General features: G+C 39.7%; 1 protein-coding gene across 1 annotated transcript; it reads right to left on the bottom strand.

Annotated features, from left to right (window-relative positions):
• Window positions 1-4,464: 4,464 nt before the first annotated feature.
• Window positions 4,465-16,101, bottom strand: ARPC5 (actin related protein 2/3 complex subunit 5). Its single transcript, XM_039358559.1, has 4 exons — window positions 15,866-16,101; window positions 9,422-9,494; window positions 7,471-7,647; window positions 4,465-5,755 (listed from the first exon to the last, which is right to left on the bottom strand). The coding sequence occupies exons 1-4, from the start codon at window positions 16,006-16,008 to the stop codon at window positions 5,693-5,695; spliced, it is 456 nt and encodes a 151-aa protein (XP_039214493.1). The 5' UTR covers window positions 16,009-16,101; the 3' UTR covers window positions 4,465-5,692.
• Between the last annotated feature and the right edge of the window lie 1,444 nt (window positions 16,102-17,545).

Raw genomic sequence — 17,545 nt, 5'->3', positions numbered from 1 at the left:
CCATTACAGTTGTTAAGTTGAGGACTACCTGTATACTTTCTTGCTACTTCATTATAGAATTTTAAAGTTAATATTTTCCGATTTCACAGTCTAGGATGCTTCAAGAAATTTATTTTGTTGCTATGTTCTCTCTTTCTGACCAGCAAATTGTCAATAATAATAATCCAGAACAAACCAAGCACCACTTGAACACCTTCAGCATTGACAAATTCACCATCAGTCAATTGCAAAAAGTAGCTTTACTCGGAACAGCTTACATCCTGCAGTGATACCTATTACACCATCGAACATCCACATCTACCTATCCCAGGTCATTGGGAAGGACTTGATAGTTGGACAAAAAAGCCAGATCCAGTGTTAACATCTGGCTGATTATGTAATGAACCATAAAATGTTATAATTTCCCACTGATTATGCAATTTCTCTCCCCTTGTCTTCTGCAGGTATGAAGTGAGCACTAAAGACCCTAGCATCCTACTGTAATGAGGAACACTTAATTATTAGCTATGATATATCCAAAGTTTTACCACATCATATCATCAGTTTTCCAACAAATGACAAAGACACAAGTGGAAAACTGATTCCCGTGAAATAGAGCAAATCAAATGGTTTTAATCTTGGATATCGTATTTCAGGCTTTTGGGAAATTAACAGTCCAGGTAAATTATGTCACTTCTTCTGCCCAAAAAAGTACACTAGCAATAACTAAATTTTATAGGCAACAGGGGGTTAATTACATTCCAGTGGCAATCAAATAGTTTATGGCTAAAACAGTTGTCCAACTATTATATGGATGCAACTTGGGCTATACAAAAACCTAAGGACTTAGGACAATGCAGTCTTGAGGTTTGAAGTGAGTGTGCCAAGCATCAAGGCTTTGGCCTGGACCAGGATGCTAATCTCAGGACTCCAAATCATTTTGGACACTCCTGGCCTGATGCCTCTGCTGTTGTCAGACAGCTACCAATCTTACTGGCACTGTACCTATGTAACAGTTTTACAGTCTTGGCCTCTCTCCTGAATATTTAAACCAGTCAACTCTTAAGGAGAGTCAAATCAATAATATAGAAAGAATTAGGGGCATTGACTGCCAAAATGTTTTCACTAGTGTTCCTGAACTCTATTGCCAGATGATAGAAAGCTGTAATCTCTCTTCTGTAGGATATCTATACAATCTAACTCTTAAGCAAATATAGATGGGCCTTTTCCAGAGTCCACTTTGATGGACTGCTCTGCTGGCAAGAAGCTTTCATTGAATTCCTTATATACAAGGACTTTGCCCTTGTGGATCCAGGGAGATAGATATGGTGTCCTTTTTATGATGCCCCAAGAAGTGCTCTGATCTCCACAGTCATCTTTAAATTTTATATATAATCATTTATGTTCCTTATTTCTTAACCGTCAGTCTTCCTCAAAAAGTAGTTCCAATCATATTGATATAGTCACACTGATCAATTGGATGTGTATTATCTTTTTAAGAGATGCTAATTCTATACTCGCATACCAGGTAGCCCAATATCGATGTAAGGTCATGCAACTGCTTGCACATAATGTGCTTTGTCTTACTATTTTCTCTCCCCCCCTCCAATAATGAATTCCTATGCCACACTATTTCTCCTTTCCTACTGTAAAGGCTGATCAAGGTCCATAATAAAAATATTTGACTTGATTTGAAAGTTGCCATACCAGAAAAGGGCTGTTTTGCCATTTTATTATGAAACTTTAGACCAAACATCAGCAATATAGCTAATCCTCGACTTATGGCCACAATTGAGCCTAAAATCTATGCTGCTAAGTAAGACATTTGTTGAATTTTGCCCATTTTACAGACTTTTTTCCCATCGTTGTTAAGTGAATCCCTGCAGATGTTAAGCTAATAATACGGTTGTTAAGTAAATGTGGCTTCCCCATTGGCTTTGCTCATCAGGTCACAAAAGGTGATCACATGACCCCAGGACACTGCAATCGTCATAAATATGAGCCAGTTGCCAAGTGTCTGAAATTTGATCACATGACCGTGTGGATGCTGCAACAGTCAGGTGAAAAATGGTCATAAGTCACTTTTTTCAGCGCTGTTGTAACTTTTAATGGTTACTAAATGAATGCTTGTTAAGTCAAGGATTACCAGTATTGTCTGAAAGCTACATGTAGAAACACAAGAAGCATGCATTTATTTTCAGGTTTCTTCACTGGATCCCAATATACATCTACAGTATGCCCAATTCAAGCTGTAGCTTTCAATCTTTAAAGCTCTACCTAGTTTGGCACTCATGTACCTCTGTGATCATATCTCCCAACTCGAATCAACCTATGCAGACTCATCCCAGGAAGGGTTCTTGAGGGTCTCCCCTGCACAGGGAGACTCAAGGAAGTCCTGTCTTACTGTTGGTCCCATGTTATGGAATATCCTTGCCTCCAAATCACAGGGCATCCCCAACTTATTTGCCTTTGACATAGCTGTGAAAACCATCCTATTCTAGCAGAGTTTCAACGTGAGTGGTGGATTGGGCTCTTTTGTAATTTCTTGTGGCATCTATGGTGGAGTGATTTATGGGTTATTGTTAACAGTCTGTGATTGTAATGGTCTGTGAAAATAACCTTGGGAGATAGGAGGAAGAACAGTCTAGAGCAGGGGTAGGCAACCTTGGCTCTTTTATGACTCGTGGACTTCAACTCCCAGAATTCCTGAGCCAACATGGCTCAGCTTGGAAGCCTCTTCCTTTCCCCTCAGCATGGCTGGCTCAGGAATTCTGGGAGTTGAAGTCCACGAGTCATAAAAGAGCCAAGGTTGCCTACCCCTGGTCTAGAGTTTAGACAACGGTCTGAAAAGAGGCATCCGAGTCTACATAAGGGATGGAGGTGGAGAAAGCATCTCAGAAAGGAACCATTCTAATTCTTCAGACTTGCAAGATTCTGTTACTGTAACTTTATAAGAAAGGTAGTGTTAGTGTTCACGGTTCTGGTTTCCTGTCTGTACATAAAGGGATAATTTCAAATTTCATCCTAGTTGAAATACAGTGGTGTCAAAATGTTGTAATGAATACATATATACATAAATGTGTTGTCAGTTCAGTTTAAGAACAGTTTCAACATCTGCTAGCCGTATCTGGAGCACATAAAAATATTGCTTTGGCATCAGAGGTTCTAATTAGCTATTATGGTAAATAGTACCACTCAACATTAGAACCATAATTAAAAAGGTACAATAAAGAATATTCTTCCTGCGTCAACTCAGAAAGTTCAGACTGCCCAGGAGCTGTTAATACAGTTTTACGAAGGAATTACTGAGTCTGTTATTTGTACTTCTATAAATGTCTGGTTTGGTACAGGTACAGACTCCAACAGATAGTTAAGACTGCAAAAAGAACAATTGCAAGCAGCCTGCCTTCCATAGTACATTGTGCGGGTCAGAAGGAGAGCCGAGTAGATATCCATAGACCCCTCACATCCTGGACATAAACTGTTTCACTCCTTCCCTTGGGACGGCGCTATAGGGCATTGCACACCAAAATAACTAGACACGGGGAGTTTTTTCCTTTTGTGCCATCATTTTGTTGAATACTTAAAATTCTCTCAGTGTTGCCTAATGTTTATTAACACGTGTACTGTGGCTGTATTATCTTTCTTAATCTCTTTATTCCCCCTTTTATTGGCATTAGTATTCTGTTGCTTTGCATGTACACTGTTTTTGTACTAGAGACAAATTCCTTGTGAGTAATCACACTTGTCCAAATAAAGTATTCAACTCAACTCAATTAAATGTGTCAATTTCTCAGAAAAAGGAGAAAGGTAAACTAGACATGAGATACTCGGTAGGTGTAGAAGGACCAGTACAAGTGTACTTTGTGACTAGCCAGGAGAAAAGCACTTTCTATGGCAGCTATTGAAGTGCTCATAATATGCTAATACAATTCTATGTCCACTGAAGTCCTTGTTTGGTTACATAGGGTGTAAGGTTAACTGTAGACAGTTGGAGTAACATCCATTGTCTGCAAGGGCAGATTCTTCATTCATATCTGCACAATGAAAACCTTCTCCTTCTGTGGTTTATACTTTGTAAAACCTTTATGATCTTTTCTTGGAAGCTCACCGAATAGAGCTTTGCAGCAATCTGTATTCAAGCAGCAATATTTGATCCATAGGTATGTGAGCAGGCACCAAGCACATGTTGGGAACATTTTAAAACACTGGCATTTTTTGACTCTGCAGCTCCTGTGCAATCTTTGGAAGAATGCATGTTAAGGTGTCCCTTATAAAGTGCCAGCTATTGACATCCCACTATCAAAGCAAAAACATCCGATGTTATTTTCATCTGTCGGAACCCATGCTGAATCACACTTTGCTCTCTGAACCTGGATTACTGCACATTCCTATCACTTATTAGCCTTTCAGGACTCTTATTATTCTCCTTTCTCTTCCTCGAAGTATACATTAGCAACAGACAACAAAACCACACTTTGAAAATTAATATTTAACAGTGACCATTTTATTATTTTTCATTTTACAAAAAAAGCAGATATAAAAATGAGCAAAATCTTCATAATTCCATTAAATGTAAATGGAATATACTAGTGAGCTCTGCTCCAAAGTCACATTCAAGCTGCTTTCATTCTGGAATGCTCTACATCTTTTAGGAAATTCATGCTTTACTGTTATAGACATCATCTTACTTAATACAACTTGGAACATGACCATAATAAGAGCAAAATTCAAGATCTCTAAGTCACAGTACCTGAATATTGATCAAGGAATGTCTGTATTTTCAAATAAAACTATACATTAAATTGCTAGGGGGAATAATACCAATTTAGCATCCCTGTGTGACGTTTCTCTCACTGCTCCAGTATAACATATAGAATCTGTGGTCCCACATTCTGGTGTCATATTAATTGCAAATTTTGTTATGTACACACAAAAACAGTATCAGAGAATGGTGCAAGAGGTAACTGAAAGTTAGAAAGTAAGGGAAAATGTCATCCCAAAGAAAAATTCTTTGGCAGCAGCCCCAGTCAAACGCAGTATGTAGTTTTGCCCTAATCCTCTTTTACACATATTACATTATCAAGCGGCAACTGTTAAACTGAATTCCCTCACATGATCTGTTCCTTTCCTTAAATAACTCATCGCAAAAACAGTGATTGTAATGAAGTCTTTAGGAATGGTTGCATTCAACTGTTATAAAAACATTTACACAATGCACAAACCTTTCCACAGACCTTTTGCCAGGTAGTGGCAAAGTTTTAGCATTTGACTAAAAAATGCAAAGCCTGCTTCCCCCCCCCCTTCTCAATTTTAAGTGATTCCCACCTGCGACAGAATACATGGAATGCTGCCTGACTAGCTAAGGAATTTAAAATGTTGATGTCAATCCCTGCCATCTGCTCAGAAGATTCACCTGAAGAGGAAAAGGCAGTGACTTGTCATGATTTTCTGAAAATTTAACTCCAATGCAAAAATTTGCATTTGTTATTAAAACACTTTGTAGGTTTCTTCTTAAAAACAAATTTTCATTTTTACATTTATCCAACATTTCACAAAAAGTTTGATATATCTATTAAGCCACAGATATGAAAAAGCAAAAAGGCAAGCCGAGAGAGACAGATGCTACCCACAGGGCAGTGATGGCAATTGTTTTTTTGGTCTTGTACCAGCATTTCCAATACCCATGGCAGAAGGGGATTTTTTGCTGGACTTAAACTGTTTTCCTGGCAGTTAAGACACGGACAATGGAACCTACACCTCCAGCAGCAAGAGCCTGCAAAACAGAAAAACCATATATATGGAGTAAGAACTCAAGACAAATTTAATTATGGATATTTATTAAATTTTTAATGGGGATACTACAAACAGGTTTAGAAAATAAGAAATATCAGCAATCCACACAAAAAAAATCTAGTATCATATGAAGCGGGGGGGGGGGGGACGGGACACAGCTATACAAATAGCTTACATTACAATAGAAATCACTGGCAGAATCATGTTCCCTTTGTTATTTGCAGCTAAATCTCTTGCTATAATGTACATTGTCTTTGTTCATTGTATAAATTGCTAATTGAGGAAATGCCAGCAACATTTAGAGCGGGGGTCCCCAACCCACTACTGGGTCGCAGCCTATTGGCCACCGGACCGCGTGAGTGGCTGGCTGGTGCATGCATGTGCATGTATGTGCATGTCGCATACGCATACAGCTCCATTTGTGCGAGCATTGCTATTTGCGGCCCCACTCGTGCGAGTGTCGTGGGCATTTGCGGCACTACCCACATGAGAACGGGTGTTTGCGTGCATGCGCTTATGTATTCACCTTCCCAGAAAACCATCTGTTTTTTTCCTCCCTCCCAGGGCCACCAACCCTGAAAGGTTGGTGAACTGATTTAGAGAACACAGAACATGCTTAATAGCTTAACTGAAAAGTTTGTTTTACTTTCTTTAGATTGTAGTTCCTGTCACTTTTATTCAAATCGTTCTGAATGACCCATGAATGACTATGATAGTTTTTACAAACGGGGAAAGCATTTCCATTCTCGCTGAATTCCCTTGCTCCTTCATTTTCTAAAAGTTGCAAATTATGGCCGAAAAGATCATTGGCAGTTCCCTCCCTCCCATCCAGGACATAGCACAGAAGTGTTGCTTGAGCAGGGTCCTTAAGATTATCTGGGACACTAGACATCCTCTTCACGACCTGTTTTCCTTGTTACCTTCTGGGAGGAGGGGGCTCCGTGTTATCTGTAGCAGAACATCCAGATTCAGCCATAGTTTTATTCCATACAGCATTAACCTTGTGAACTCTCAAGCTTCCTCCTTCCGTTATACATTCAAGATGGACAGTATTTAATATTTATTTGCTACGTATATGTAGGGGTGTGGCTCTATACATATGTTGTTCATTATATGTTTAGGTGTGTGTCATGTATGTTTCACTTTGAGAGCAGGCAACTAAATTCATTTTTGATGTGTGCCATTGTGCCCACAGTAAAAAATGACAATAAAGGTTATCTTATCTTATCTTATTTCTTTTCATTGGTAATCTAGGACTGTTCTTGATTAGACATTATTTTCCAGCCTATGTATAATTTTATTTTTGTAACAGCTCTTCACGCCTTACATATATTTTCTTTTTGAAGTTCTGGGCACCTTTCTTTTTAGTTCTTCTATGTGACTTTTCCGGCTGTATTCTTTGGGTATTTGTGGCTCTTCCTTTTTTATATGCTTTAGAGAAATCCAAAATAACAGAACCCCTGCATTAAGACATGACAACCTGTTAACATGAGGACTTAGAAACAAAACCGCAAACCGTGAAATGAAAACCTCATTTCCAATCTTGTGTACTGAAAGTCTCTTTTTCCAATGTTGAGCAGAAGTCTTTCTAAATATGAACAAGCTGAAAATGTATATAAACTTACCAACTCAAGAAAATAGTTTAGGGGCCTCATTAATAAGAATAAAAAAAATCTGCTATCTGGAGTAACATACCTTTTCATGCCACTGCAGCAATACAGCACTGCTGTTGTCAGAGGGACTCTCAAAACCTTTGTAGATATATTTCATTAATAGATCAACTCCATTTTTATCCAAAGATTGCACTGCCTTTTCAATGTCATTGGTTTTGAAAGAGATGAGCACCTTCAGGACAATGCTCTCTGCACGATCCTGGAGACAGAAAGAAAGAGTCATACAGAAGGCCCCATGACTTAAATGTAGATTACAAACCAGTACACATCTATTTGAAATTAAGTCCCACTGAGCTCAAACAATTTATTTCTACACAGAAATCCATTAAGCTATAATACTGTTTATCCTAAAATGTCTAATATATTCAACAAGCAGCAAGTAAAAATATGGCTTATTAATGCAGAAATAACTAATATTTAGGAATCATTCAAGAACATATATTGTTAAAACTTCTGATTATGATGTATGGATGGCAGAAAAAGAAATAAAGGCATTCCATGGTATACTGAACCATAACTCACCAAATTAGGCCACTGCAATAATCTTATTTAAAAAAAAATATTTTTTTTCTCTTTTTGTCCTTCCAACACCACTTTTTCGTATTAGGTATTATTTTTGTGTTAGATATCATTATTTAAGTTTAATATAACTTGCTCTGATTTAGATGTATGGCCTATAAGTCCCATTGAAATCAATAATACAATACAGACTTTTACTAAGTACATATAGGATTGCAGTATGAAATCTCATGTTCATAGATTGCATACAGGCCTTCCTTCCTTCCTTCCTTCCTTCCTTCCTTCCTTCCTTCCTTCCTTCTTTAAGATGGACCTTACAGCAAGAATTAGAAAACAATTCTTTTCTACTTCCTGAGAAGATCTTCTCGCCAAGAAAAAGCAACGAACAGTGCAGGAACATTTATATTTCCAAAGTGGAAGCATATATTTATCATGCAATACCTTCACTGCACTTAGCTATCCATAGATAGCACTTATATATTCAAGGTGCTATTATAAATTATTTATAATGCCAAAAACATTCCTATCCCTACTGCAGGTATTGTCAGCAACATCAACCTTTCTTATGTACTCCTAGGAATTCAAAGTTCATATTAGTGTCATTTATATTAGCAAGACTACGATCCTTCCACATATCAGTATCCATTTCCAAAGCTGAAAAATAGTATTTTTAAATGAAGCAAAACAAACTTAAACTTAAAGAATACAGAATTTAAAGCTATTTAAATTTACTTTATTTAAATATATTTAAATGTAATATATCAAAGATAAAAATACAGAACGTCAACACACAATGAAGAAACAGACAAATGAGAAATTATGTCTCAAATAAGAAATTATGTCTTAATGGTCATGTTACATTAAGTCACCGATTTAAGGAGACTGATTTCGTACAAGTGGTCCAGTTATGACCATTCTTTTAGCAACCATTTAAAACTACAACAGTGCTGAAAAATAGTGGCTTACAACTGGTCCTCACACTTATAACTGCCACAGCATCCCTGCAATCACGTAATTGTGATCTGAGTGTTCAACAACCATTGTGCATTTATAAAAACAGTTGCAAGCACCCCATGATCACGATTGCCCTTTCCAACCTTCCCAGCCAGCATCTAGCAAGCAAAGTTAATGGGGAAGCTGGAAAGGAAGATTTCAAGTTCAAGGTGCAGTCGCATGTCTCATTAATGTAAAAGGTCATATAATCAGTTGTGGTCATGTGATGCTTCACTTAATGTTCATACTGTTTAACAACTAATTTTTCTAGTTCCTGTAGTGCTTTTAAGTCAAGAATTACCTCATTAACTCTGCTTGTTATTCTGTTTCTTCTTAAAAGTAAGGCTGCAAAACCACAAGTCAACCCTGTTTTCTTTAGATGTTTTATTGAAAATAGTCTGTTCTGCAGAATAGGTTACCAATGACCATTTTTGTAGTTTAAAAATTGTTACCATACGTACCTTTACAGCTTGACTCTTTGTATTAATTGGAGGATTCTTCAGAGCTGCCTGTAAGGCTGCCATCATATTTCCTGTGAAAAGCAGTTAAGGCTAACTTGCCAGTCTTTAGAATCAATGTTATTACTAATAATATATCTACATTTCAAGTATTCAAAGTGCTTCAGATGTATTAGTTGGGATTCTTATATGAGCCATGTGAGTGATTACAAGTTTTCCTGATCTAGAAAATGGAAATCCTGTTCCAATTCCTGCACAAGTTATATTTCCTAGAAAATATCATTTCACACTAAAGCCAAGCCAATAATACTTGTTAGCAATCACAAATTGCATTTTTCTTTGTTGAAAAGACAGAAAATAATAAATAAGATAATTTGATACATTTAACAACTTCATGCTGCAGAAGAGGCAGGAATTGATAAATAAGTAGCTCGCCAAATGCTCTTTTGTGAATTTGTGGCTTTTAATTCAAATCTTGTTGATATATTTTGAAAAATGCCCTCCTATTGCCCACCTAATGAGAAGGAAGGACTCACTGGAGATGGGCCTAATGCTGGGAAAGATTGAGGGCAACAGAAGAAGGGGATGACAGAGAATGAGGTGGCTGGATGGAGTCACTGAAGCAGTAGGCATGAGCTTAAATGGACTCCAGAAAATGGTAGAGGACAGGAAGGCCTGGAGGAACGTTGTCCATGGGGTCGCGATGGGTCGGACACGACTTTGCAATTAACAACAATTGCCCACTCTAAAAGTAGCATTAATTTAGCATATTTGGGTAAGTGTCTCTGAACAATGCAACAATCAATAGTTTGTTACTGAGATGTCAAAACAAATTTTGGCAGCTTAACTAGTTTTTAGCTGAAAGTCCACAATGCAACAAGATTCATACAGTAGATATGAACTAGCAAAATACCACTGAACTTCAACTCAGCTATTAAACAATGAAACTTGCTGATACTGGAATACATTTTTTCCAATACCTTTTTGTTATCTAGACTTATGAAACCATGCAACATAGTATGATTAAAAACTAGCCTTAATAAGCAAACAGCTGTGAACAATAGGCATGAATAACATATCTTTTCCAAAAAAGTTTTTATTTTTCAATTATCAATTACATAAACAAAAAAGAAGAAATTTCACATTTGACAAGATAGAATGAATACACCTAGATGTCGCTTGCCCCCCCCCGAAACTGCATCCGCCCTCTCTTATACTCCCCTTACTTCCCTCCTCCCTCCCCTCACCTCTCTCTCCCTTCCTCCTCTCCTCTCACCATCCTACTTCCTCCCAAACCTTTCTCCTCCTCTCTCTCTCCCCTCCCCCTCTCCTCTCACCATCCTACTTCCTCCCTAACCTTTCTCCGGCATGAATAACATATCAATGGGTTCTATTCCTACATATACTTGTAACATCTCTTATATTAAGAAGCATTGTAGACATAACTGTTTCTATAAAACGAAAACCACTGCAGAAGCCATATACTTCCTTTTCTGAGAAGAGGAAATGGGAAAACTATAATCAAGACTCCTCTAAATTTCATCACTTTAAATCTATTAAATGTGTGCAAAAGTAAACTCCAAGAAAAATCCAAATTTAATAATTTGAGATCAGACTTCAAAATTCAGGTCATATTAAGCAATTAATTTTTTTCTCAAGGAGTATGGAAACTTATTAGAAAATGTATGAAAGAGCTTGTTATTGGACTATGGATTACCCAACCACCATGATGCTTCCTTAATACCTGGAGCTTTGTAAAATTGGAAAATCAAAAAAACTTGTTTAAAAAAAAAGAAAAGAAAATGGAAAGCAAAATTCCACCACAAATAGGTTTATACAAACATTAACATTATTTAAAAATGGAGATACTTCCAAATAACAGCATGATTTTTCATTTAAAAAGCCAAGAATCAAGAATTAGTTTATTTCAGTATTTCTTGGGAGGATTCTAAAAATAACCCACATCTAATTTGAATTACTGCAGCCTTATTTACACTAAACCTGTAGTTAAAATAGGATACTGTGGTTTAAAACACAGTAACAGTAACAGTTTTTTTCAACTGTTTTTCTTTTCTTCTCTGAAAAACCTATTATGATGAACCAAAACATTTGCAGGCTATTGAGCTGGGTTAAATAATGAACTGCTCTAATCCAGATGCAGCATCTCAAGAGCAACAGGCAGAATATCCAAACGATTTTCCAGTTCCCAGGCTACTAATCACAAGTAAAACAGTGTGCCCTATAAGTACTGATGAAAGTTAGCCCAGAGAAGAAATATTAAAAAGGGCAGAAAAATATGTTTTTCCTCAAAAGGACTTTTTAAAACCAAACCTGGCCCCAAATCTATCTCTCTGCCCCAAGCAAGACTTTAACCCTATACAAATGCAGATGTAAAACCATCAGAAAGTTGAAGCCAGAGCAATCAAGAAGACAAAAGAGAAGATCTGCATACCCCACCCAAACTCTAGGAGTCAGCCCCATCACCTGGGAAGCAGGATATGATAATAGAATTAAACCACAGATATCAAGGCCTAGACAAACACTCAGAAACAGCCTCAAGGTTCATGCCACAGGAACAGGAAACTATTCCAAACAAGGCTAGAGGGGGTATAAAAGCCTACTGCCCCATGTGCTCAGCTCTCTTCTTCTCTCCTCTTTCTCTCCTCTCCTCCTCCCCTGAAGAACCATCTTTCTGCAATAAACTGTAACCTTCTTCCCAAAGCAGTCGCCATGTTTGCTCATTTATTCCCGGCTTGGATGAACCAGAATGAAAACTTTACTTCTAACAATTTGGCACCCCGAGATGGGACTCCAAGCTAACCTCTCCAATGGACTGAGACTGGTAAGCCCCATCTTGCCGGCAGCAGACCCCCTTGTGTCTGTGGATGGGTTTCCCAGGCCTTGCCCATGTGGAGCTAGGGTAGTAAAAGGAGTTTTGAGAGTTTGAGCTCAACGGCTGCTTTGGGAAGAAGATGAAGGTGAGTACCTCTAAATTTAAAGTTTAAAGCCCAGGGGAACAAAGAAAATGTGTGTATTTCTGTTTGTGTGAGTGAGAAGACTTTTTTTTTCCCAATCACAGTTGGATTTTGCTGCTTCTGGTCTTTCCTAGCCGCAGAAAGGATCTGTTTAATTGGCAAAACCTGGACAGCATGGGGGTTGGCCAGAGCACAGAACCTTTTGTTAGGGAAAAGGGAGAGATTGTGTGAAAATGAAATGGAATGAGTGAATGAAAGAATTGGATTTGGGCAACTAGCTGGTAAGGCCCTGTAAGCAAAGCAGAGTTAGGAAAGAAGTCTCGCAAAGAGACTTCGACTGTGTTAGTGCCCTTTAGGTTAGGAAAGAAGTCTCATAAGAAGACTTCGACTGTATTAGGAAAGAAGTCTCACAAGGAGACTTTGACTGTGTTTGGAAAGAAATCTCACAAGGAGACTTCGACTGTATTAGGAAAGAAGTCTCACAAGGAGACCGACTGTATTAGGAAAGAAGTCTCATAAGAGACTTCGACTGTGTTAGGAAAGAAGTCTCACAAGGAGACTTCGACTGTGTAGTGTATGAAAGAAAAATAGACTTTGCTTAGGGCTTTGCTGGGAAACCAATTTGGCTAAATAAAGATACTTAAAAGGGAAAATAAGAAATAGTGATTCTCTCTCTCTCTCTCTCTTCTTTATGCAACCACGTGGTATGTTTAAAATGTGTGCCTTCCCTAACTTCAGTTATCTGAAATTTATGGTGGGAATGACTAGGATGTGTAAAACTAAGACTTCTGTTGCTTGTCTTTGTGTATATATGTTTGTCAAAGTCTCTGTGTGAGAGGTAAATGTGACTGTTAACTGTTTCAAATCTAAAGGAAAAAGAATTTTAAAGTCTGCTAGAAATTCTGCTTAAAATAAGCCACAAAAAGGAAAAAACCTCACTCTGTCTGGCCAACAGAGTGAAGAAAAAAAAATGTGTTTGTTTGTTTTCCTCTTTCTCTCTGTGTACGTTCAAGAACAGCCTTAAGTTACCAGGAGGGATTGTTTTAAGTTTATCTGTTGGAAAAGTTTCACTTGCATTTACTGTAAGTGTTTTATCTATCCTTTTCCTGAAAAATGTGTGTTTATCTACAAGAGCCTTTTGAAGCTCAAGTCTGCTTGTGTGGGGAAATAATTTTCCTAAGTTACTTTTCATATCCTAAAACTTACTGATGAAACTACTATGAAACTTTTCTGAAACAAATAAGCATTTTCTAATCTCTAAAATAATGTGGTCTATTTTAGAATAAATGTTCTCCTACCCTTGGCAAGTTGCACATCTTAAAATATTAGGCTTTTAAAATTATTTGGAGTTTTCAGCATTTTCAAACTGCCTGCAAGCTACCCCCCTTCCAATTCTTTTCCTGCCCTTTGTTCTCCATACCTTTTGTCTGCCTCTCCTGGTAGAGTCCACCCAGAAAGTGGGGGGGGAGACCTTGTTCTTGTATCTTTCAGCCCTGAAACCCTCTCCCAAGCCTTTGGAAGCAGAACACACAGACCCAGATGCTGCCTCCATCCATTTGAGCCATGGAATTGAGTTTTGAATCCAAAACTAAAAAGCCACCATGCAACCTAAGTTGAAAATCTTCCCAAGTCCTACCATTTCCTCAGATGCCTGTGAGAGCTGCAGAAGGAAGGATTCCTGGTGCCATGTGAAGCCTCAGAAGAGAAAATTAAGACTGTGGGGGGAGGGTGGAAACTCATTGTAAACTTTTCTTTCTTGCCCCATTTGTATTGTAACAAGCCAGTTGAATGTATTAATGGAGAGATGGCATTTAGGAATAGGTGGCAGAACAAGTACTGAACACCTTGGACTTCTATCTGGTGGGAGGGAAAACTTCCAGAATGTTTGTATTGCCTGTTTTGTAGAAATAGCTGCATATGCATACACCATTCACACCATTCACCCCTCCACCTACCTTCAGTAAAGTTCCCCAGGCTGATTTTTGCTCTATTGCACCAAAGCTTTGTGGGACCAACTTCCAACAGATTCCAAGGGGGAGGGAACTAGGCCCCCTCAGGTGATTTGCAATTCATATGCCCTGACTAAGGAAGCAACAGGAAAAATCCCAAACTTCAGACCTGAATATCTTGCACTGGTGAGCCCAGATTGGGATTCCCAGAGCTCAGTATGTGCAATTTAAAGAAAAATTTAATAGCCTGGCATTACAAATCTGGATGCACTGAATTAAGAGCTAAGGCAGGGGGCAACCATGTACTAAGGAAAACCATGGCTGTGAAGAATTTTGGGAGGTATGCAAACCTGACTGGAAGCTAAAGGTGATATCCAACATTTGAAAATGATTGGCACAGAATATTGGATACTATAAATTTCTTTTCCACCTAACAAAATTTTGCCCTGACTTTTAGAACCTTATGGGTGCAAGCTCCCCTTTTGGGAGCCACTAAAGGGATCTTTTTCTGCTGCCTCCATTAATGTCTTATTATTATTATTATTTTGCTTAACAGTTTAAAAGCTTGCCTACCAAGTCTCCCTAACCAGATCAATTTTAATGTTGTGCCAATAAGTATGTCATAAATTCACACTTAAGGCACAAAGCGGGGATTGATGAAAGTTAGCCCAGAGAAGAAATATTAAAAAGGGCAGAAAAATATATTTTTCCTCAAAAGGACTTTTTAAAACCAAACCTGGCCCCAAATCTCTGCCCCAAGCAAATGCCCCTATGCAAATGTAAAACCATCAGAAAGTTGAAGCCAGAGCAATCAAGAAGACAAAAGAGAAGATCTGCATACCCCACCACCTGGGAAGCAGGATATGATAATAGAATTAAACCACAGATATCAAGGCCTAGACCAGTGATTCTAATGCCTTTCTAATGCCGTGACCCCATAATTGTGGGTGTGGCCACCAATAAGAGGGAGTAGAACAGCTAGGGAAAAGGGAAAAAATGGCGGACAGCATGGTTTGGTGACCCCCGTGAAATGGTCATTCCAAATGGGGCACTTTCCTGAATTCCTTTCTGCAATAAACTGTAACCTTCTTCCCAAAGCAGTCGCCATGTTTGCTTATTTATTCCCGGCTTGGATGAACCAGGATCTAATGAACCATCTAAATTAAAACGTTCCAAGCTGCGATCCTCGCTCTATTAATTCATTAGCCCCATTCCTATTGCAATTTAGACGGGGGTGAGGCCAAGACCGAACGAACTTTTCCAAGTCCATTTTGAGAGTTCGAACTTCAGGAACAACACTGAAATAGAACCAACAATCATAGTAATTGGGACGACCTCAGTCGGATTGCAAAAGTCCCTGGACCCACCAATTTCCGTGCTTCTTTGCTGCTCTCCAGAGGTCGTATACATGGAGTCGCCGTAACCCAGGGGGCTACTGCCGGTGCTGGGGGGAGCTGCACTCCCACCGAGAATGGCGTGCCCCGCCCGCCCTGCCTCCCTCCGCCGAGGAAGCAGAAGGATATTGCCTCAAGCACGAGTCCACCTCGCCCTCGTCCGGCCCCACCTGCCCATCCCCGCCGTCTTCCTCATCCACGAACTTGTTCTCATCGTATTCGTCCACATCGACGCGGCGGAAGCGCGCGGAGGAGACCGTGTGCTTCGCCATCGCCGCGTCCACCGCAGTCCGGCAAAAAGGCGGCACCCAGCGCCCTTTCCCCAAAAGCGGCGACGGCCGGAAGAAGGAAGTAGAAGAACCGCGGACGCCGGCACCACGCATGCGCGACGCCCGCCTGGGCCGTTCTTCGCCTTGTAAGGCAAGCGGAGAACACAAGTTAGGAGGAGTTGGGGGGGGGGGTTTGCCGCCTTATCCGATTTTTCGCTTCGTTTACTACTATTTTTTCCCCCTTTGTCAGGGAGTTACGCACGCGCAGTACCGCTTCGGGTTGTGGGTGGATTGGGCACGCCTGAGTACAGCCATTTCAACCCCACCCTGATAGGGTCCTCATGCGCAGAACTCTTGGGCGAGGTCATCTGTCTTTGTACAGTGGCGCGATGGAAGTGGGGGGAGGGAGATTGACCGGTTTCCATAGAAACGGGGCGAGGGGAGGCGATGTACCTCTTGGCTCTTGAAGAAATGTCAACGCAGAGGAAAAAAACTTCTTTCCCCCACTTCTGACGAAAATTGAAAGCGAGTGTGTAGAGCGACAGGGCCTGCTATAAAGGTGGATTTTTAGATAGCCAGATACGATTTCCCTTCAATACAAACCTCAGGTTGTCGTTCCTGGAATATCCCCCCCCCCCCAATATTGATAAAGAACTACAGCTCTTCGTATTGCTAGGGTTCACTTGCTGCCTGTTATAGTTATTATAGTTCAGTAAAAGATGGTGAAAAAGCTGTTAAGCTACTGTTGTAATAGGAAAACGGTCTCTTTGATTGACTGAAGTTCACAGCATGTCTTGTTTTCTCTGCTAACAGCATCCTTTAGTGTTTGTACATCCTACGGGGAGGGGGGAGAAATTACATTATCACCCCACCCCAATGTATATAGGTGCCTATCTCACAGATGTGTAAACCTCAATATGGGTTACAAAAATTAAAATATTAAATATTTTTTAAAAGCAGCTGCTATACTGTTGTACAAATAAAAACAATACTACAGTCTTCACATTTACATTATTTGTTTAGCGGCCTTTTGAAGTTCTAATGGCATTGAAAAAAAGTGACTTAAACACTTCTGATTGTCACAGCATCCCCAATGTCACATGATCAGAATTCAGGCAATATATATTTACAATGGTTGCAGCATCCCAGGATCATATGTTTGCTATTTGCGACCTTCCTAGTTGGCTTCTGAGAAGCAAAGTCAATGGGATAAGCCAGATTCACTTAACAACAGCATGATTCATTTAACACAGTGGTTCTCAACCTTTTTAATGCCGCGACCCCCAACCGGTCGTAAGTCAAGGACTACCCAACCAGTCGTAAGTCGAGGACTACCCAACCAGTCGTAAGTCGAGGACTACCCAACCGGTCGTAAGTCGAGGACTTTCCCTGCCTGGAAGCGCTGCGCATGCGTGGTGCCGCCCCCTGCACCGGCCGAGGCATAGCTGGCAAGGGGCAGAGACAGAGCAGGGCGACCACCGGCTGGGCCACCAGTAAGGCACCCGCCGGGCCCCACGTGCGCCAGCAATCCTCTCTGCGC

This window comes from Crotalus tigris, unplaced genomic scaffold (assembly GCF_016545835.1).
Source record: "Crotalus tigris isolate CLP2741 ecotype Arizona unplaced genomic scaffold, ASM1654583v1 scf7180000019024.823168, whole genome shotgun sequence".
NCBI classification, from domain to species: Eukaryota; Metazoa; Chordata; class Lepidosauria; order Squamata; family Viperidae; genus Crotalus; species Crotalus tigris.
The sequence above is the reverse complement of the archived record's forward strand: the minus strand, read 5'-3'. Positions and strand labels throughout refer to the sequence as shown.